This window comes from Pseudopodoces humilis, chromosome 2 (assembly GCF_049639895.1).
Source record: "Pseudopodoces humilis isolate 2021_Gansu_Grassland_sample_001 chromosome 2, ASM4963989v1, whole genome shotgun sequence".
Taxonomy (NCBI): Eukaryota; Metazoa; Chordata; class Aves; order Passeriformes; family Paridae; genus Pseudopodoces; species Pseudopodoces humilis.
In genome coordinates, this window is record NC_142201.1 from 31993265 (window position 1) to 32015638 (window position 22374).

The window sequence follows — 22374 nt, forward strand, 5'->3', positions numbered from 1 at the left end:
ACTTCAGTGAACTGATGGTTGATCATTCAGTTGAAAGTTAGTTTTCCTTCCTGGGAATATTATTTAAGTCGTTAAAAGGTAGAATTCCTCTCTGGGTTTAAAAATGAAGTTTCTTGGTATTATCAAATACTAGCAAAGCAGTCCTTTGCTAGGCAACCACTGTGTGATTACTTTTAAACCAAGTGCACAGGTTTAATGACATGCAGTTTGGAAGGGGATTTTTCCCATTGGCCTGCACTGCAGAACTTAGCCATACAATGAGCCCCAGCTCCCCTTCCATCAGTGGCAGTAGCAACAGGCGGAGCTCTGAAGGCTCCCAAAGGTGCAAGGAGACACTGAGCAGAGCTCTTGAAAGTTTTCCCTCCTCTGGGTTGTGCATGACTGCAGGATGGACAGAATGAATTGTATCCCAGAAGAGAGAGGAGTCTTTCAGAAGAGAGGAGAGTTTCTTTGCACAGATTATTTTATGCATGTAAAGAAATATATGCACCATGGCTACTTTTCTTCCATGTGCACGCAATGCTTTCAGATACATACAGAATAATTACTTCTGGAAGGAATATTGTGAAGAATAATATAACCAGCACCATCATCGTCAGCAGCAGCAGCAGCAGCACGCAGTTTGGAGTAGTGCAATAAGAAAAGTAGCCACAGCACGTACTCTTGCATGTAATGTGGCTCTTGAATGTAATGAGAGAACCCAGTATTCTCAATAGAAGTTGACTTGGATGAAGATAGAACTGAAGTGGTAATTTAGCTGAACATTTTAATTTACCATATCTATTAAAAAAATTCATTCAGTATGTGCTGTACAGAAGCATGATTGCCTCTTAGAGCAGACACAACAATGGTGCTTTTAGCTGGGGCTCTGAATTTCAAGAATGGTGATTTTTTTCCTCCCATAAACATTGTCAGCAGTATATTTTGTCTCAGAGCTACATCCTCTCTAAGCATGGTTTGTGTACTGTAGGAGAAAAAGCAAATTCTCCTCTTACTTACTCTTCGTGATGCGAGTTCCAGTGAAGCAAATTGCTTGGTGCATTATCTGTCAGTGTGTTCCCATAAACACACAGTAGCAGAGAGGGTACAGCACAAAAGTCCTTCTGCACAGCTGCTGCCTGTGTGACTGGGTCTGCCTGCCTCATTCTGACAATATCTGTGGATCTCAGACAGGGAAACAGGTCAGTGGATAGATGAATGTAGGATTTCATCTTCTTTGGGTGCTTGTTAAACATCTAGGGGCCTGGGAATTTGAATTTGCAGCTTGCAAAATAAAATTATACAATATATATATATATATATATATATATTTCTTTATGGAAGGCAGGCAGGAAGGCAGGCAGGCAGGCGGGAAGGAAGGCGGGAAGGCAGGGAGGAAGGGAGGGAGGGAGGGAGGGAGGGAAGGAGGGAGGGAGGGAAGGAAGGAAGGAAGGAAGGAAGGAAGGAAGGAAGGAAGGAAGGAAGGAAGGAAGGAAGGAAGGAAGGAAGGAAGGAAGGAAGGAAGGAAGGAAGGAAGGAAGGAAGGAAGGAAGGAAGGAAGGAAGGAAGGAAGGAAGGAAGGAAGGAAGGAAGGAAGGAAGGAAGGAAGGAAGGAAGGAAGGAAGGAAGGAAGGAAGGAAGGGGCGGAAGGAAGGGGCGGAAGGAAGTGGCGGAAGGAAGGAAGTGGCGGAAGGAAGGAAGGAAGGAAGGAAGGAAGGAAGGAAGGAAGGAAGGAAGGAAGGAAGGAAGGAAGGAAGGAAGGAAGGAAGGAAGGAAGGAAGGAAGGAAGGAAGGAAGGAAGGAAGGAAGGAAGGAAGGAAGGAAGGAAGGAAGGAAGGAAGGAAGGAAGGAAGGAAGGAAGGAAGGAAGGAAGGAAGGAAGGAAGGAAGGAAGGGGCGGAAGGAAGGAAGGAAGGAAGTGGCGGAAGGAAGGAAGTGGCGGAAGGAAGGAAGGAAGGAAGTGGCGGAAGGAAGGAAGGAAGTGGCGGAAGGAAGGAAGTGGCGGAAGGAAGGAAGTGGCGGAAGGAAGGAAGTGGCGGAAGGAAGGAAGGAAGGAAGGAAGTGGCGGAAGGAAGGAAGTGGCGGAAGGAAGGAAGTGGCGGAAGGAAGGAAGGAAGGAAGGAAGGAAGGAAGGAAGGAAGGAAGGAAGGAAGGAAGGAAGGAAGGAAGGAAGGAAGGGGCGGAAGGAAGTGGCGGAAGGAAGTGGCGGAAGGAAGGAAGGAAGTGGCGGAAGGAAGTGGCGGAAGGAAGTGGCGGAAGTGGCGGAAGTGGCGGAAGTGGCGGAAGTGGCGGAAGTGGCGGAAGTGGCGGAAGTGGCGGAAGGAAGGAAGTGGCGGAAGGAAGTGGCGGAAGGAAGTGGCGGAAGGAAGTGGCGGAAGGAAGGAAGGAAGGAAGGAAGGAAGGAAGGAAGGAAGGAAGGAAGGAAGGAAGGAAGGAAGGAAGGAAGGAAGGAAGGAAGGAAGGAAGGAAGGAAGGAAGGAAGGAAGGAAGGAAGGAAGGAAGGAAGGAAGGAAGGAAGGAAGTGGCGGAAGGAAGTGGCGGAAGGAAGTGGCGGAAGGAAGGAAGGAAGGAAGTGGCGGAAGGAAGGAAGTGGCGGAAGGAAGGAAGGAAGGAAGGAAGGAAGGAAGGAAATAATTTAGGAAAATACCTAAAATGCTCTTTTAAAACATCAAGAAGGTTATTACATTTAAATAAAATAACCTTAGCATCTTCACAGGAGTAGCCCAGTTTAGCTCTCACGATGCAATCAAGGGCTGTGGGTAACCCCTTGTATGATCTGCAAGTATCTAAAAGGTTTTTGTCCACATCTCAGACCCTAGCTCTTGTTTTTTAATCACAGGAGAGAAATGGAAATGTTTTGAATACATTCACCTTCTAAAATGTGCCTCTAAAGCAGATAAGACAAACCATATATTGAAAGTACCAATTTCTTTTCATTTCAAGTGTAGAAAGGATGCCACATTGTGCATGTCATCTGTAGAATTTGCCTTCTACATGTCTAAAATCACAGGAAATGAATCCTGCCTGAAAGACACTAAGTCAGTTAATGACTAATTGTGATGATGGACTCTCTATGTCATTTAAAGTGCCATAATTTTCTCCCAGTCTCATGTTTACCTGGTTTATTTTCGTCAAAGGCCTTGGAAAGAGAGACTTACTTTCCCAGTATCTACTGCTGACAGTGCTGTGCTGAGTATCATGACCACACTACTGAGAGAAGCAGTGACCTGTGTGGGTATTGAAATTGTGTGTATTGTTATACACAGTGGAGGTGTGCAGATTGTGCTTGACTTTATACCATTCTCAGGAAGTTTATCCACACACAGTTCAAGATATGGGAACTAAGTTAAGGAAATGTAATGGCTTGACATGTTTCCTATAGAGTCTTTGATTTAATTTTTTGCTCATTCTCCCACCTTGACAGACAATGTTTGACTCATTAACATTTCTTCCATGCTTTTCAGTTTGTTCATGTCAGTAGAAGCACTGGTTTACACTCCACCTGACTCTTTACAACTGTTTCTATGAAATTATCTTGGTTTCTGTGGTGCAAGTCTTTCTTCAGTGAGGCAAACCAGCCAAACAGTAAGCCAGCAGAACCCGTGGTTACTAAGCCACAACAATTCCTTGGTGTCATTCCCTGCACAGAGAAAACTACTGGGGATTAGTGGAATTGCAATAACCCTTAGCCTGTAGAAAAACCCACAAGGCTCCTATGTCATGATGTACTGCAATATCTCCTTGTTGGAACCACAGTGAGCTCTATAAGCACAGCTTCTGAAATGACCTTCCAGTTTCTTGTGCTCACACAGTTTTCACTGACACAATTCTTGTGAAAATGTGTGCTTTCATCTAACATTCTAGGCATTATGGAAACTTTCACAAGCTTGTCAGCCTCTTCAAATATATATATGTCAAACTGATGTACTTCACATACAGGAGTGTTTCCTATCATACATTCCCAAATTCCCACCATCAGATTTTTATTTACCTTTAGCTTTCTAATTTATGACAATTCATTGATTTTATAGAGATGAAAGATATTCTTACTGAATTCATTTCTTTTCTATATAATATTTAGCTGTATTCAAATTAGCCACTGTATGAAATGTGTCTGTTTATATGCCCTCTGTTACTAGATGATTAAGCTTTAATTTGCCTCAACTAATAAACCCATTGTGTTTCTGCTTGGGTGAGTTGTATGTACATTCCTTGTGGGATTAATCTTTATATATTTCTAATTTCTTCATTCTTCTGATGGTTTGTTCTAACAGGACAGAGTTACTTAACTACTGCAAATGATGCCTTCTGAAAATATCATACTCTAGAAAGTGAAGGTTTGTAACAAGAAGCCATAATATTTATTAGGCCAAATCGGATGCAGTCAGACAAAACCACATAAAAATTCTCTGGCATATAAGCTTTCCTTTACATCTGAAATGGAAGCAACCTACTTCAAGTGAAGTACAGAAATCAGTCCCAGTTCAGTTTTATTACTGTTATTCACTATGACTGTCTGAGAAAGTTAACATCTATGAGGCTGAGAGAGCTGTTAGTAGGGCAGAGGTGATAAGGTCAGTAGCCTCTACTGAGGAGAAAGGGAGGAACAGATTATTATCCCCTGTAGAATCACAAGAGTTAGCAGTAGAGGTAGAGTGAAAAAAAATCATGTAATGTGTGATAAACTAACCTTCTTACTGATTTCTTGAATGTATGATTTTTACTACACAGCAAAATAATAAACTTTGTGTTCAGACTGACCTTCTGAAAATACCACAAATGGCCACAATGGTTTTGAAATGCCAGCATTGAGTTCTAGTGTCTATAAATGACTTCTTCTGTAAATCCATACTCATGTGCATGTTACATTTGCCATAAAGACCCCTATTTTCAGATTCATATCTCAAAAGAAGATAACGGAAGTCACTCAAACCTGGAATTAGAGCACAGAAGACTGCAGAAGGAAGGATTTTGTGTGTAGCGTTTGCAAAATCTGGTGAATTAAAGTACCTGCCATGAAGATATCCAGAAATACCAAGTCTGGAAATTCAAGATGGCTTTCAAAACTTTATTCGTCCAGAATGATTGCTGAGAAGCTCTGTCTGTCCAATACATAATTTCCACAGTGATCTAAAACTTAAGGCTGTTAGAATGGCAAGGTTTACTTAAATTTCACATGAGGATTACTGTGCAGATGCTGCTGAAACTCTAAAAAATATTTTATATGCAGTGTTTTCATGAAAGTTAAAATATTAGCAGGTCAGTGAACAACTGTCTGTATCCCATTACAATGTGAATTTACTTTTTGTGCTATTATTGCAGGTGATTATGTAGTCATGACCATATACTTCGACTTAAGTAGAAGAATGGGATACTTTACTATACAAACATACATTCCCTGTATATTAACAGTTGTTCTTTCCTGGGTATCCTTTTGGATCAAAAAAGATGCCACACCAGCAAGAACAGCATTAGGTAAGTTGTTAATAATTCCCTTTTCTGGTGTTCCTACACTAATATTTGAAAATGTCAACTTCCTTTCAAAGAGACCACTAGGTACACACTTTGGATTATTACTACTACACCTCACAGAACCAGATCTACTTATTACTGAGACTGCTGGGTTTTTTCCTGTAACAAGGTAATTAAAAGTAAACTAATCTGACCCTTTGGATGACACTACCACCTATTTTACATAAAACTCTTGAATTAATGTCTGTCTCCTTGTTCGCACCATGACATTTTTGAAGAATTAATTAATTGCACTGCTGGCTTCCTTCCCATCTGTAACTCTCCCCCACTGGGCATTATGTCTTAGATATACAGAAAACTGTGGGATATAATAGTATTAACTCATGCAAATTGTTTTAGCTTGCATGCTTGAAATTAAGCTTCACACTGGGTGTATTGATATTTTTTATAGATTGTGGGGATTTATGCTGGTTTAGGTTGTCCAGAAACCCATGGGTCAGGACCAGAATGTGCAATTGGGCACTGTGCTTTAGCATACACTTAGAAATGTTGACTTCAACTTAGAAAATTTTTCTAATATCTATACAAAAACCTGCAGGGTTTAGGGGTATATAACAGCCAATTATATGTAAACAGAACCAAAGGAAAAAACAATTCCTTAGTTCAGATTGTGGTTTCCAGGTCTGCCAATACGAACTGATTCAGAAACCTCTGAAACCAGTCTAGGAAAAAAGGGTAGCCTATGTCAAAGTTTGCATATCTGTTTTCAACCATTCCCAGATATTCACTGCATCCTTCTGCTGGAGTTTGTTACAATGTAGGCCCATTTTTCTGAGGTTATTTTACAGGAAAGGAATATTTAGTCCTCAGTCCCTCCATGTGAGTGCCAAAGGGCCAGAACACCGCAGCTCCAGCAACAGGATGGACACAATGACCCACAGTTATTCTGTTATCCAGTAACACCTCCAGGACAGCAAAAAGAGCATACACAGGTGAGGACAGAGCAGCTTACAACTGCCTGTTCCTGCCTGTGTAGACTTGCCTCTGACAGCCAGAAAATTGAGCAATAGGTCTTAAGTATACTTCTCCACTGAATTCTTAAATTGAACTCTTTTCTTAAATTGGATGACTCAGGGGAGGTAAGGAAAGACTGGCTGTTCTCCGTCTTATTTTAAAAGGAAGTCTAAAGTGGGGAGTGACATAGCATCCAGTTGGGTAATCCTTCTTAATGCAGAAGAAAAAAGAGACAAAAGACATCTAACACTTTGCATTATTGATTTGCTATAAGCATTTTTCATATCCTGTACCTAAGGGTGGTTCCCCACACCACACATCTAATTTTTTCAAATAATTAGACACAGAAGTAGATCACTAATCACCAATGTGTGACTCTCCACCTCACCCCTCAGTCAGCAGGAAGTTCAGAGAAAAAATGTATTCAGATACTGAAGTCATAAATTTGGCATAAGAGCATAAAAATGAGTTGTTCCAAGGCTCTACTCTACGGATGTCATGACTCACTCCTAAAACTCTGAGAATTTAATTTTATAGGCTTAGATATAACTTTTTTAAAAGTAAAGTCAAGTATATATGGGTCACTTCTTTTGTGCACAGAATCCTGTTGCTCCCAAGTTGGCAATGGCCTGTTGACTCCCGGGACGCAGTAAGCAGATAAGAAAAAGCTCCCATTTTGCTGTAGACCTGCGTGTGTGTAATGCAACTTATAAACCCATCCAAGCAACAGCACACATCCACATCTAGATAGTGGCACATGGTAAAACTGTGAGTAATGCAGCCAAAGGCAAACTGCTGAAACTGTCCTGCTAATTACTAGAAATTAATCATAGAGATTCTGTGCAATAAACCTTCTCCAAGTATTGCTGCAATAATATAAAGGACTGGCACCAGGGAAATATTTCACTCTCTGAAATTAATGATTAATTTCCAGTTATTGGCAACTACTCACAGTTACATGAAGGACAGGTTTTATTCCTTTCTGAATAATGCTTACTAATATATTTCCACAATGGGGCAAAAAAAAAAATAATTTGGGTTTGGGACCATAAGTATTCTTTCAGCAGTACCGTTCAGAGGTATTAAAGCATTCTTTAAAAACTTGGTATTATAGTCCCCTTTCTACATGCACTTTGAGGTACTAAGGCCCAGACTGGCAACAAGACTAACTCCAGGCCACCTGAAGAGTCAGTGGGAAAATGGAAGTAAACTTTGAGTACTGGATGAGAACTGAGTTTTTGATCCTGAGTTATTCTGCTCTTCATTCAAAGAGGAAAAAAAAATGTCTCTCCACAGTTTCTGCTTGTCTCCAGTCATCCAAATTATCTCAGAATGATCTAAGAGGCAACTTTTCCCTGAAGAAAAGTTATAATCTGGAAAAGAATAGGTTATTTTCATTGAATATGGAGGGAATTAATTCAAACTGAAGCTTTCATCCAGTTTCCCTGTACTTTTTTTAAAATGGGTATAATATGTAATAGGACCAGGCAGTTTCTACAGAGCAAGATCAAGCTGCATTTTAAAAAGATACAGTGGGTATCAAGGCCAGCAATGTGTTGATGTAAAAAAAGATACAGATGATATTTAATAAAAAAGGAACATTGCTTTCCTTGCCATTTCATCTTTACTTCATTCACTAGAAAACCAAGAAAGTACTCAAAACAGGTGGCAGACCAGGAAGATGGAGATCTAACTTTATGAACAAGTGATAGCATGCATGAAAACAGGAGACATTTCCTCAAGAAACTTAGAAAAACATAACCAACATAACCTCAAGAAACTAAGAAAAAATTAACTTTGCTGACCAAAGAGTTTCTAACACTGAAACTTCTGCCACCTCACTTTGCATATGGTTGTCCAGCAAGCAGATTTCAAGCAGTAATAATTTAAAACAACTGTTTAGACCAAAGATCTAAAAGTTAGAGTGTTCTCATGCATTATATATATATATATGCATAATTTGATGTCCCAGTCAGTCCTTTCTGTTATATCAAATAGCATTTTTGATATATATTGGGATTTACTGAGAGAATATAACATCCCAAAATAGTATTTACACAAAGACTTGTAAGCTTGCACTTACAATTTCTCCCTGAAAATTCTGAAGTCAGGTTACCTCAGAGCTGTCCTTAGCTGATACTAAAATTCTGTTGAAATAGATACTTCATGAGCACTGTGAATTTCAATAACAGATGCAAAGCTCATTTTGCCATATGGGACTCCACAAAGTAAGAGACTTCACAATTTCATCTGGCAAGACATATGCATTTGAAACCACTCAACAAACTGACTTTCTTTAGCATGAGAGATAAAATGAACTAAGGGTATGGAAACGAGGCATTATATTTGGAAATAATGGTGCTGCATTTTATTCATACATACATATATATATTCTGACTTGTAAATGTACAGAAATACAAAACTGTATCACCTGGTGCACCTTCCTTCTCTTTCCTCTCTATATGTATCCCCATAAACTCATTTTAACATTTTTAAATTTGTGGCTGTGTCCTAGAGGTACAATTGATACACTAGATAGAATTTTTATCATTTCAAAAACTAAGTGCTTGTTTACGGTGGGAGCAGGAATCCGGTAGCAAGCATGATTTGAGCTGGTATTTCACATTCAGGCTTAAGGCATGGATGTAGGATGCAGATGGAGTTGAGAACTTATATATTTCAGCTAATTATTTCTTTTTAGCCTCCTAATAAAAAACTGTCCTATCACAGGATGAGTGGGAAATAAAAACTTACATTTGAGTCCAGGTATACAGGATGCTGTATACTGTAATGGAAGATCTCTATAGGTTTTGAGGAAGTTTTTTAAGACAGTGAAATGCCTGAAAGGATGTACGTGTAGGTCTGAAAAGGACACTTTTGTGTCAGAAATCTAAATGTGTATTAGGAGGTGTTAAAGAACTTTATTTTATATTGTGGGGTATGTCACAGTCTGGATGTGGTTCTTTTGAAATTAGTGACTCCCAAGGCCTGGGGCAAGGCCATAGAGAACGTGGTTGACCTATAGTTAGTAAGGGTCAAATCAAAGTCAGCGAGTTCACACCTTCTGCAGCTGGGCATTTCTGCAGTTGGCTGCTGTGATGAATGGCTAAACACTGTCTTTGAAGCTTTTCTAAAGCATCAGCTGGGTACAGAACTGATGTTAAGGGGTCTGGAGAGGTTGCTGGATCATGCCAAGCCCATCTGCTTATACTGGGAGGTGGCACGGATTTCAGGAAAAGGAAATATTTTCCCATAGCTTTTAATGTCCAAGGCACACACAAAGTCCACACTGTCCACTTCCTACCAGCATTGCTTTCATCTTGGTTATTGACTTGTGATTTTTTTCAGAAACTTTTTGTTTGTTTGTTTCTGGGTAATAGATATATAAGGAATTAAATTAATCATTATTATTCAAGGTTGAGACACAGGCAATATTTTTTCTTCTGACTTTTCCAGGAACTTTCTGTTAGCTTGAATGGATAAGGTTGTTCCTGTGACTCACTGTAGCCTCTATCAAACTTTACAAGTCAGAGATGGACAATCCTTCATAAAGACAAAGTAGTCAAAAATAATCCAGAGATACTTCTTTCTCTCCAGAGTGCTTTTAGTGAGAAGTTATTTAACTATAAGGCATAATTTCAGTCATTTCTTGCCATTTCAAACACTGTGCACCATTGTGAAACATCATTTTAACTATAAAAATGAAAGATTACCTTATAGCTATGTTCTTTGTTGAGAAGGTTCTCTCTTGAGACTTACTTGTGGGAAAGCTTTATTCCTTTTCCCAAGCCAATAAGAAGGTAGGTTTTTTCCTATTAGAAGACATGCAGTTCATAACAATCTGGGAATGAAAAGACTTCTATTCCTCAGGAATGAAGAGAAATTGTATGAATTACTAGGAGTCAAATAACTTACATGACATAGATTTCATTCTAGCACTGGTTTTATTATTTTGGATATTTCACACTAATCCCATTATATTCACTGTTACTAAACCAATCTCAGAAGTGATGCTTTGTATGCATTAAAAAGGCTGTTTCTGTTAATGTTGCATTTGAAGTTCGTATGAGTCTTACTCTGACTGAGCAAGTAACCCTGAAATCCTTTACTCAGAAGGAAAATGGCACTGGAGGACTCCCAAAGAAGCAGTGTGTGAACACATACTTTCAGAATCCATGGTCAGATCTTAGCAAACTTATTTTTTTTTTTCTCCCTCCACCTTTTTTTTTTTTTTTAAGCATAAGATTTTTCCTGAGAGCACTATTACTGTGGAATAGAACCTGTTTCCTTCACTGCTTACTATGTTTCTTGGGTTTATTTTTCTGAGTTTAGTATCTCTTCTGCTTCATACTTTTCTTCAAAAATTTCTTCATTTTCTCCCTCTCCCTCACCCCCATCTTCAACCTAACTGGGATTGGAAAAAAAGAAAAGATGAAGAAAAGCATATTGAGAGGCATGGGAATGTCACTTCTGCTAAGATGAAAATAAACAACAGAGTAAATATTTGTTTACAAAATAACTTTGTCCCTACTGGTGTTATTTTCCATTATTTCTTAATACTACCAAATAAACTCAATTACTTGAGTACCCTCTGGATTTTTGTTTTGTATGTTTATAGCCAAAGATTCTTTTGTGATATGGAGAAGTGATGTTGCACACAATTAAATCAAGTTTCTCCCTGCAGGCATCACCACAGTATTGACCATGACAACTTTGAGTACCATCGCAAGAAAGTCATTGCCCCGTGTTTCCTACGTCACTGCCATGGATCTGTTTGTGACTGTATGCTTTCTATTTGTCTTTGCTGCTCTGATGGAGTATGCCACCCTCAACTACTACTCAAGTTGCAGGAAACCAAACTGTGCTAAGAAGAAGAAGTCGGTAAGATGGGAGCATTTAAACTTCTTTTCACGTGCAGCTCAGTGAGCAGATAATCATTCAGTTGTAGCCTGAAATCACATGGCACTTCACTCCTCCATGATTTTCCCAGTGGTGTGATCTGGAAAAGCCTTCAGTAGCAGTAGGAGCAGTTATGTGCCTGCTGAGCAAGGTCTGTTCCTAACAGAAGCAGCCTGCTCACCGTGGAGCAGCAACCCTGCCTATGCATCTTTTGTCCTCCAGTTACTGTGCTGGAGTCGGAAAAGTCCCCCACTGAAACACTGCGCAGCTTGTTATACAAATAAATGCACGTCAATGTATATTCAAATGCATTGCTATTTCATGCCTTAACAGGTCTAGAAATATTTGTGACCAGAATTTCATTGTCTCTGCTGGGAACCAGCATTTAAAGCCCTGTGCACAAAGGTGCATGTTCCCAAGGACAAAAATTGAGGTTGCTTAAAAAGGTTTTAACCATGGCTCATTTTTGGCCAAAAACCAACTTCCAAGTGTAACACCCAGAAAAGCCCAAAAGCTATCTGTTTAGAATCAACTAAAACAATCATGCAGGAAGAATTGCCTGGTTTACTTCAAAACCAGCTATGAGAATGAGAGGGGGCAGTTTAATAAAGAAAGAAATCTCAGTGTAAACATACAGAAGGGAGTTGACCACTCAAGATTAGTGATAAATATGTGTTCAAGATCAGTAGTTGGAGGTGGATGCCATTGTGTGTCATGGAGGAAATAAGGACATTTGAAATAAGGGCATTTGAAATCAGAAATCAAAGCCAAATAGGAAAAATGTGAAGAAGGAAATTGAGGAGAGAGAAGCCTAAATTTAGGGAATAATAGGTCATGATGTAAAAAGGCATTGAATGGAGAGCTATAGAAAATGATTGAATGAAGAACTAATGACGGAAAAGCTGAAACAAATATGGGATTAGAGAATGTCTAGAAAGCCACAGACTTAGTCAATGACAACTCCACTAAGCCTAAAATATCTTCTTGCAAAAATGCATTGCTCACAAAAGGCAAAAGATTGTTAACAAAAGAAAAGTTTGAGACCGAAATGAACTTGCTAGTGATCAAACTAAAATTACCATCCTATGGAAAGACTGAATTGAAAAGTCATGAGTATCTTTGTTAGTAGGATGTAATTCCAGACATATGAATGAAGTAGTGAGAAAGCATGCAACACTGACAGGATTTAAATTAACACCAAAAACATGCTCACTTACATATTGTTCAATCAATAAATAAATGTAATGGCTTGAATAAAGATTTTAAGTCTATGAAAACTAGATGTGCATTCTGCTGAAGTTTCACACCATTTTCAAGTGTATAGGATATTATGCTGAATATATAGAACACACTGCATGAAGTGTTTTATGCATTTTAGGGCTTGGTCCAAGGAATACTACTGAATATAAATGCATGAGAAGCACTAAGTTTGTTTTCTCCTGAATAATTATTTTTTTTATCTTTATTTAAGCTACCTGATGTAAGTTTTGGTCATGTAATGGTAAGTAATTTACTTTATTCAGGGAGAGAACTGGGGGCATGAATAGATGGTTGACATTTACTTGCACTAATTCCTGAGAGAGCTGTATTGCTGTGTTATGCTCTACCCTGACTTCACTAAAAATATTATTTGCTTTTTTGTTAAAAGGTCAGTTTGCTTTCAGCTGTGGCAGAGGAACATATCTGCCTCTTTCTATAAGGACTTTTCAAGTGATATGGGAGGGAGTAGGGTCAAATATAGAATATTATGTGTTATTTTTACCTCAGAAATATTGTGTATCTGCTTTATATAATACAGAAGCTTCTCACTACATTTTATGAGAAAGTAATGAGCATAACTTATGTCATAAACTTCTATGTTTAACTAAGTTTCACAGAAAAGAAATTAATTTATGCATATTCAAAACCTTTAGCAAGCTTTCAGGTGGATTTTCAAATTTAGGCACACAAGTTGAGCACAGGTAGTTGTTCTCTATCTACAAATGGAATATGTGCAGCAGCAATAAAGTTGGAGCAGAGAACAAAATTTTGTCTCTAAGTTGTATGAAATCTGAAACTGGAACACCTGCTATACTATATGCAAATATTCTATATACTATGCATTCAGACAGCATGAAGCCAGTTAACCAGCTGGTTGAATGGTCTGCCATCAAACAAGAAGGGATCAGAACTAAGACACTGGGCTTTGCCCTTCTTAGGTTGGATATGCTGAAGTTTCTCATTTATAACTGCCAAATCCATGTAATTATCCTATCTTTTTACAAATAATAATATACACTTTTTTTCTATTTTTAAAATACGAGTTCTCTGATGTATTTTAAGACCTCATATAACTTACAGCAAGCATTACATCTATCCACTTTCTACTGCTGTCACTCCCAGGACAGACTTTTCTGAAAGATGAAGCTAACAGAGCACATTTAATGGGTAGCAGCACTTTCCTTTTTCCAATTAAAAGCTATAGGGAAAGATAACTAAAATGATACTGGGGTTTAAAAACCTCTATCTAGAACTAGTCATTCTGATCTGCTTGGAAAGTATCTGCAGCATTTTCATGTTTTTTACTTGCTCTTTTTTTTCTTCACCTTAAAATAATTATTGAGCAGGACCTTTGTCTATACAAAAAAATCTTCCAATTAGAATTTAAATAAGCAGTGTCTCTGGCTCTCAAGATATCATTTTGTCCTTTTCAGCTTTGTAGTGGTGATACTTAAAAGGTGAAATTTATTAATATTAGTAAATCCATGTTGGGGTAATCCCAAGACTTTTCTTTACCTCCCAGAAAACACATATATACTTTGTCAGAAATAATATTATTAAGCATGTTTAACACTACACCTGAACTGCCTTGTCCAAGGCCCTGGAGAAGTGCTTTGTGTAGGCAGACCTCCTGGGTGGGACTGGGATGGTGCCCACTGTGTGTGCACTACTCTCCTCCCAACCCCAGCTCAGGTGGACACACAGAACACAGGGGGACCATCCACCTTCCCCTGGTATCCTGTCACTTCAGGATCCCTCCTACCTGACAGAGATTAAAACAAACAGAATAATCTCTCTGCATTATTAGGGCAATTATTTTATCTTCTGTCCTGAACACACAGTTGATATAACAAAACAACAGCAAAATATCCCAGAGATGAGGAAGTTTCCTTTGCAGAGCCAGAGTACTTTTTTAACTTCATTCACCAAAACCTCTCTGAGCCTTTGTTTTTTTTAACATAAATATTTTAGACAGGCATGGAAAATTTAAGCTCTTGAGATGGAAATGTTCATAAAGACCTTCAATAAATGTATAGTATTTGACATAGTGGTATAGCAGAACTCCATGTATACTCTAGTCATTGTTTTTTCTTTCCGAAGTACTAGAGTCAAAAAAGATTGCTTCTACAATAATCTTAGACCTTCTTCACATGGCAACACATTGTATGGCTCTGAAACAAGCCACCCAAAACTTCACCAAAGAGAGAGAAGACCAAACAGGTGGAATTTCTGTCATCTAATCTCAGAGATAAAGTCATTCACAACAAATAGATTTGCAATAATCTGTTTCTAAACTGCAATCTTTTTGCAGTTCACAGCAGAAATCGCCTGAGACATTTTAGCATTTACTTATGATAAAATGAATTGTGTCCAGAATTGACTGGATTCCATAGGGCAGTTGTTCAGGTGTAGTTATCTGGGTTGGCAGTGCCAGCATCTAAGTAGAGGGATGCTACATTGTCCTGGGTTAGGGCAAATTTGGAAGAAAACTTCCAAAGGGGTTTCTCTAGAAACCAGATTCAAGTGGCTTCTCCCCCAGCCAGTCTGGGAAAAGATCTCCTTGGAGAAAAGTGGAAGAATATTTATTTAAGAAGTAAAGTATTCACAAGCATAAAAAATGAAGATTATTAAACAACAAAACCTCTCACTGCTCTGAAGAGATGGCAAATTCAGAAAGTCCTTGTTGTGGATGTAGCTCGGCTCACTCAGTCTCTTATCAGTCCCTTCGGGGCTGGAAAGTGCCACATCCCGCGCCCCGGTGCTCACGGTGTGAGTTCCCAGTGTTTGTCTGGGTTTTCAGCCCAGAGCATGGATGAAGAGTTCCAAGAAAAAGAAAAGCCAGAGTCTGGGAACTTCTCTGCCTCACCTAGCTAAAAGCAAAGGAGAGCTCTCTCTCTCTCCATGTGCAGACAGCACAGCTGTGAGAAGGATGCAGGGAGCAAGTGCAGTTTATGCAAACAAACTGTGGCTTCTTCTCCCCACCTTCGCTCTCAGAACCAGCCTTAAAGGTGCAGAACTTAACATCCAGCAGAAACAGAACAGGTGACTGGGGATAAAAGCATCATAAAGTCACCCTAGGACGCACATCAAGTTCTTAGCTCAGGAACCAGCATTTTTAATCAGATGGGTAATACTACAGCATGCCAAACCAAAGATTTGTAGAAAGTCAATTAAATCAATGTAAAAAGGAAAAATTTCCACTGAGGCACATCAGTCATATCACCAATGTTTTCCCCATCCAGGAGGAAAGTTTTCAGTCACTCCCTAACACCTTCAGCAGGAAATGTTGAGTACTTTGTATAGTAGGGATGAAATAACCCAGAGCATCTTCCTAAGTGCAAGAAATCATGATCAGCTTGTTAGAGCACCGCCAGCACTCTGAGCAGGCAAAGCCAATGCTCAGCACAACCCCAGGGAGAGGAAGGGCCTCTTAGGTAAGAGAAAACCAGGCTGACAGGGCTGTGTCTGCTTTGTCAGGACAGTGCAGACAGGCAGCAAAGCTGATGGGACCTTTTCTAGTGATGTCAGCAGAGGAGGTGACATTTGTGAAGATGGAATGGGTAAATGAAAGGGGAGACTACTGTGAGAAGGCATCTTGCATGCCAAGGAAATGATGTGACAGAAAAGCTGACAAAGTGCAAATAGAGAGTACATTGAAGAGGGAGAGGTCTTTAAGCACGAAGGCTGCTGTGAGGATGTGCATGACATCAAAGTGTCCTATCTCTGAGCATGGTTAGTGTGATAAGCACTAAGGGGATATGTCTCGGGACGGCATTTTGAAATCCTGTACTGAAATGATCACTATCTATTGCTGAGCATATCTGTTTTTATAAATCACAATAAAGTTAAGAGGCAGTGAATGTTCCTATGCGAAATGGAGGACATTGTAGAAATAAATGGAGAGGGGGTATATCTTCCTTATTATTGAGAATCCATCTTAAATGTAGCTGCAAGTATTTAAAACAACTTGCAAATAATATTCTGACAGGCAAGTGAACTCTTAAGAGTGAAAAAATTATTGCTGCTTGCTGTGATTATTAATTTTGATCTGCATCATACAGAGAAACTTGTCAAACCGTTGTGTTTTTTTTTTCTCCTCAGAATTATTCTGTACTTGATATGAGACCACCAACTACAGTCATCACATTGAACAATACCATGTATTGGCAAGATTTTGAAGATGCATGTGTGTATGAATGTCTGGATGGGAAAGACTGTCAGAGCTTTTTCTGTTGTTATGAAGAGTGTAAATCAGGCTCATGGAGGAGAGGACGGATTCACATAGACATCTTAGAACTGGACTCTTACTCTAGGGTCTTTTTTCCTACATCTTTCCTGCTCTTTAACCTGGTCTACTGGGTTGGATACCTCTATCTTTAAATGTTGCCTGTAGCAGTGAAGACTGCTGCGTTTTCTCACTGCGGACGGATGGTGAAAGTGCAGAAAAAGTGAAGGACACAGTCAGTTTCATCTCAGATTATAAAGACCACATTAACCTTCACCATCACAGAGCCTGATGAAGAATTTTAACATGTAATTTCCTGAAAAAGCAAAATACGGAAGAATTCTCTCCTAACTGCTCTTTGTTTTAAGAAAAAGGTTCTTACAAAGTTCAGCTGAATTTGTAGTGTAAGCAATGTTTATGAATAATTATTGTATATTAAAATCTCTACTACTGTCCCTTGCCATAGAATATATTCACAATTCAGGCAAAGTTTAAATATGTAATTTTTATTTTTCATTCCCATACTTTCTTCACAATGCTGCCATGTCCCTAAGGCTCAGAGCAATGTACACTGACACTAGCAAAGCCAAAGCCAATGAAAATGCTCATTTGTATTTCAATTTGCTTGATACCATAGGTTGTGGGAAATTGATGATCTCCTTGATATAGAGTAACCACCAAGAGACAATAAGAAATGTCTGGTAGGATCAAAACGTGGATGTTACTTTCTGCAGAGGCCTGGGATTCATGGAATTAGCCACTTACCCCCACATATTGGTTTTAACTTAAAGGTGAAAAGGCAGACAGAGAAGAAAGCTATAATTTTGATATAAATAAGACTTGCCTATCTGTGAGGAAGCTGTAGGCATAACTTCTACATATTTTCAAGCTTTTAACTGTGTTTTTTATGACTCATTAAACACAGGATGGTTGTTGACTTCTAAAATACTAGAAGCAGGACAAGATTGCTGCTTGTTTGTGTCATTGTAGCAGTTCATAGTGCATAGCCCATAAGTAAAAATCACTATAATATCACCAGGAATACGTGACTTTCTTCGGATTTCAATCTGCTAAAAAGTGTGCCAATGCATTCTTATTTTTTCTCTCAAAGTTGTATTATAAAATTGAAAAACATGTGTGCCAAAGGCCTTTTGTTCTTTTTGTAACATTAAGCACTGCAATATTTACTCATGGTAGTTGTTTCCTGGGCCTGAGCTAAAGACTGAACACTTGTTTGAATAGTGCATTACAGGAACCCAGTTGTGACACTTGAATTAAGCATGAAGTAGTTGCCACATACAGAAAGAGATTCTTTTCATTCTTTTCCAAAATTTCCAACTATATTTACACTAAAAAAGAATTTTGTATTTTTCAAGGTTTTGATCATTCAACCCATTTTTTCAAAAGTGAGTTTTACAATATTAGAGTAAGTGATGTCTTTTACAGACTGTCTACATAGTTGTTATTAAGCAAACAAACCACATCCATAATTAAATAGCAATAGCTTTCCACTACCCTTTGCATGACAAATTGTTACAAAAGATTGAAGTCAAAAGATAATTAAAACAACAATTCTATTTCTTTTCTCTTTTGGAGATAATTTTTTTATGAACTCAAAAAACATGTCTCTTCCAGGCAGTATTTGATGAAAAAATGAATAGTGGATGTGACTAGAAAGGAGTTCCTTTTTCCTCAAAAGGAAAACCCTGCAAACAAGCAAAAACTAATGCAATGATAATTCTAAAGGAACAGAAATGCTGTCATGTTCTTTGAAACATCACTGTCTGTCACTGCTGTTGCTCTGTTCTTCCACTGAGTTTTTAATTGGAAGAAAAAAAAAAGCTAAAACAAAAGTTAATTGTAGTTACTCAAAATCTTCTGTTTTTAACTTGTCTGAAATATTAGAAACATAGCTGGATTTAGGTGGTGGAGGGGAATTGCTTCTGTAAGGCCTGAAAAATTTACAACAGAAGCACAGAGAAGAAATATTTTGAGGCAGAATCAAAGCCTTATTTTTAGAAAAATCTGCCCAATCTGATGTCTTCTAAACTAATGATAACCTTCTGATTTCAAAATACATGTTGAAAATTTTGCTAACTCTCATTAGCAAATTTACTGCTCTGTAAACCTGTGTCCTGCATTTGGAGGTATGGACTTAATTTAAGGATGTCAGTGATATTTTAAGTAGTGCAAGGAAGTGATTAAATTTGAGTTGGATATCCTGATCTCTAATTATTAATTCGTCTACTCTCCTAGTCACCTTCAGCCATATTTTGCAAGAATACTAGAAAAAATCCAAGCCTAAATAAAGGAATGGAAACCATTTTCCTTTAGGGGGTGATCTTGCAAACCCTCTGCACAATCAATTGATTTTGGTGGTAGTATTGAGACAAATGATGCACAATCAGGTGCTTTCCACGATTAGATCTTGAACAGGTAAAGTGAGGTTTATTTAAAAATTCCATACTGTGTGACTTTGCTGGGAAGGAGAACATTCCCATGTTAGATGATGAGCATATGCTTTTCTTCTCTTCTGCACATGGCTGCCCATGAGCCCTGCTGAAAGCAGAAAATTCCAAGAGACCCTTCTTTGCAAGACTGATTCTGCTAAGTCCATTCATATTGCCTATTTTCTTTTTCATAAACAGAAGACATAAGAATATAGTTCCAACTTTTTCCACTGTCCTAAATCAAGAAAGAAGCTTTAGACACTACTGCCTTCTGCTCTTACAGTGTGAGCAGAGGACCTATCCTACTGTGTAATTTATTCTACTCTGAGGTTATCAAAAAATTGATTTTTATGCAAGGCAAGCGGCTGCAGACTGGCAGGCTTCTGAGTGCATTCCTCTGCTTGTTCCTGGTAACTTGGCTTACTCTCACTGCTCTACTGCTCCAGGCTTTCTCAGCCACTGGAAAACCTTAGAGATCAGGGAAGGTAGGTGTTCTATGATCTGAATCATTCAAAATGGCATTGTTGTCTGCATACATCTATGTGCCATATCCTTCTGTAGGAGTAAGAATATCCTCATTGACCTTCAGATATTCTTTTGCTTCTTTTGCAAATTGGCAAAAGTTAACCTTTTCACATGCTGTCCCAGAAGAAATGTAAGAACTGCATTTTAGCATTTTAGAACATGTTCTCATCATATAATTTCATATTAAAAACTTGCATTTCTTCAACTACTTCTTTTTGTTATTTAGTACTTCTTTTTACCCTTCCAAGAAAGGGAACAGAGAAAAGCAAAATCAAATGAGCAGTGAAATTAACACATTTTGATATGTAAAACCTCAAATCAAAAACCAAATCTCTTCACATTACATTTCTTCCTTGTTGAAGTTGCAGAAGGGATTGTGAAGGGTTTTATTTCCCCAGGAGGATCTAAAGTCAGCCCTCTTATTCTCCCCTTCAATTAGAAGTTCTCTGGCATAGTTTTTCTTTATTGAGGGCAGCATTTTCAAGGCAACTAAGAATGTATAAAAAATTTTGGTCTGCTTAATTCGATCTGCTCAGTTTTCCTGGCTCTGGTGCCTATCATATTGGCAGCTCCCTTTTTTACAGCCATTCTTCCAAGAATGAGGGTATAAAAACTTGTACACTCTCACAATGTCCAGCAGTAATGTGGAACTGCAGTGCACCACACACCACACAATTTTAATATAACTTTCTAACCAAAAAGTGGGAGCGTAGTTTAAAACACCTCAGGCATTTTGATAACCTTCTCTCTCTCATGTTCTCCTTAATCAACTCTCAACTGTATATTGCTATATTGTGCATACCAATAAAAATGATAAAAATTACAAAAGCCAGAACTGTCTTCACAGAGACAGTGATGAGTAGTGAAGCTAAAAGAAGAGAAAGAAATTATTTTTTATTGCTGCGCAATTCTTATCTGTTGCAGTCCTTTTATTCAATTTAACCCACAGCTAATTCCAAATCATCCACCTGGAGGTTTGCACATTCATCAGCTGGAACAGCAGTGACACATGAGCCTTTAGCTGATAGGAATTTATTTTTGGAACTGCAGGCATACTGCCAAATAACTCAGACAGATAGCTATCTTAAACACTTCTGTGCAGCTCTAATGTGTCTTGGTGTCTAGCATCTCAAGCTATTTCATGAATTTACCCCAACTCTCCTTACATGGTCATTTCATGAAGGGAAGGCTGTTTACCTCCTTTTTATACAAAATTTCACCATATATCCAATGAAATGACTCTCCTTCATGACCAGATGCCAGGTAGCTCTGGAACTACTGACTTTGTGGGAAGGGAGACTCAATATTTTAAGACAGAGAGATTTCACCGAACCACAGAATTAAATAGGTTGGAAAAGACCCTGGAGATCATCAAGTCCAACCTATGACCTAACACGACCTTATCAACTAAACCATAGCACTAAGTGCCATATGCAGTCATCTTTTAAACACCTCCAGGGATCATTTCATTAGCCTCACCATCTGAGTCGGTGTTACCTTCTAAACTGTAAAACAAAGTGCCCACTGAAACTTGTAAAAGCTGTCCATAGCAGACTGTACTTTTTCCATTGGATGCTCTTTCCTGCTTTCCATATAATGCAGTAAGAAAAGGCAAGCCATATATCAAAATCTTAGATGCCTAGCTAGGCAGATGATTTTTTTTTCAAGGTATCTTTTTCTTGCTCCCAGTGAAATGTTTGTGCCTCTTACGTCAGTGCCTTTATCATTCATTAATATGAACGGATAATCCTTAACATTAAAGACTATTTCTCATCTGAAAGTTAGAAAGTGGGACCAATGACTTTTCTGGAGTTCTTCCTGAGCACCACAGTGTGTTACCAATATTCTAAATGTCTTCAACCTATAGACTGAGAATTTCTCTGCATTTTCTTTATTTTTCTAAACAGTCTGTAGGTTTCTTATTTCATAAATAGCAAAAGGCTGCAGTGGAACTTCAGCAGTTTAGCAGAATTCTTCCTTCTTCATTCAGTAATTTCAATCCACCAAGAGATACAGAGCATAAAATCAAGGCTCACCTAGATCTCCTTCCAGAAGACTATTTAAAATAGGCAAAAACAGACTATGGATTGTGAATGTATTTCCACAGATGAAAGGTTTTCTTTAAAGGTTTTTTGGCTTTTTTTTTTCTCAGTTAATTTTAGATCCTGCCTCCACAAGCATAAAATTAGCTAAACTTACACTTGCCTACTGAGAAAAAGAAGTATAGTGTTATTAGTCTTACACGATACTTGTATGCCCAGCACCTTCTTATGGTACATCACAATCTCTTCTTGAAGGGTTCTAGTATATATGTGAAAAAATGAAGGCCTTTCTTCATGACTCAGTAACCTTAATGGTATTACCTTTTTCCCTGGGATCTAGAAGGAATTATTTCATCTTAATTTAGACCATTGGTTTAGATACTAAAACCAAAGCTATGTTTTATGTCTAAAGTGAAATTATGTTTCAACAGAAAAAATTATCTCAGCTTGAACTGAATTGCTTTGAGAAGTTAAACAGTAATTTATTTTCTTTATGCTGAACATTTGGT

The 22374-nt window shown here is 38.4% G+C and overlaps 1 protein-coding gene across 1 annotated transcript in view; it reads left to right on the forward strand.

Annotated features, from left to right (window-relative positions):
* Positions 1-17074, forward strand: part of GABRG3 (gamma-aminobutyric acid type A receptor subunit gamma3) — a 290284-nt gene extending 273210 nt beyond the window's left edge. The window contains exons 7-10 of the mRNA XM_088051108.1: positions 5301-5453; positions 11149-11345; positions 12835-12864; positions 16725-17074. Coding sequence (XP_087907234.1) covers positions 5301-5453; positions 11149-11345; positions 12835-12864; positions 16725-17003 — 659 coding nt within the window. The 3' untranslated portion in view covers positions 17004-17074. The remainder of the gene's footprint in view (positions 1-5300; positions 5454-11148; positions 11346-12834; positions 12865-16724) is intronic.
* The last annotated feature ends 5300 nt before the right edge of the window (positions 17075-22374 follow it).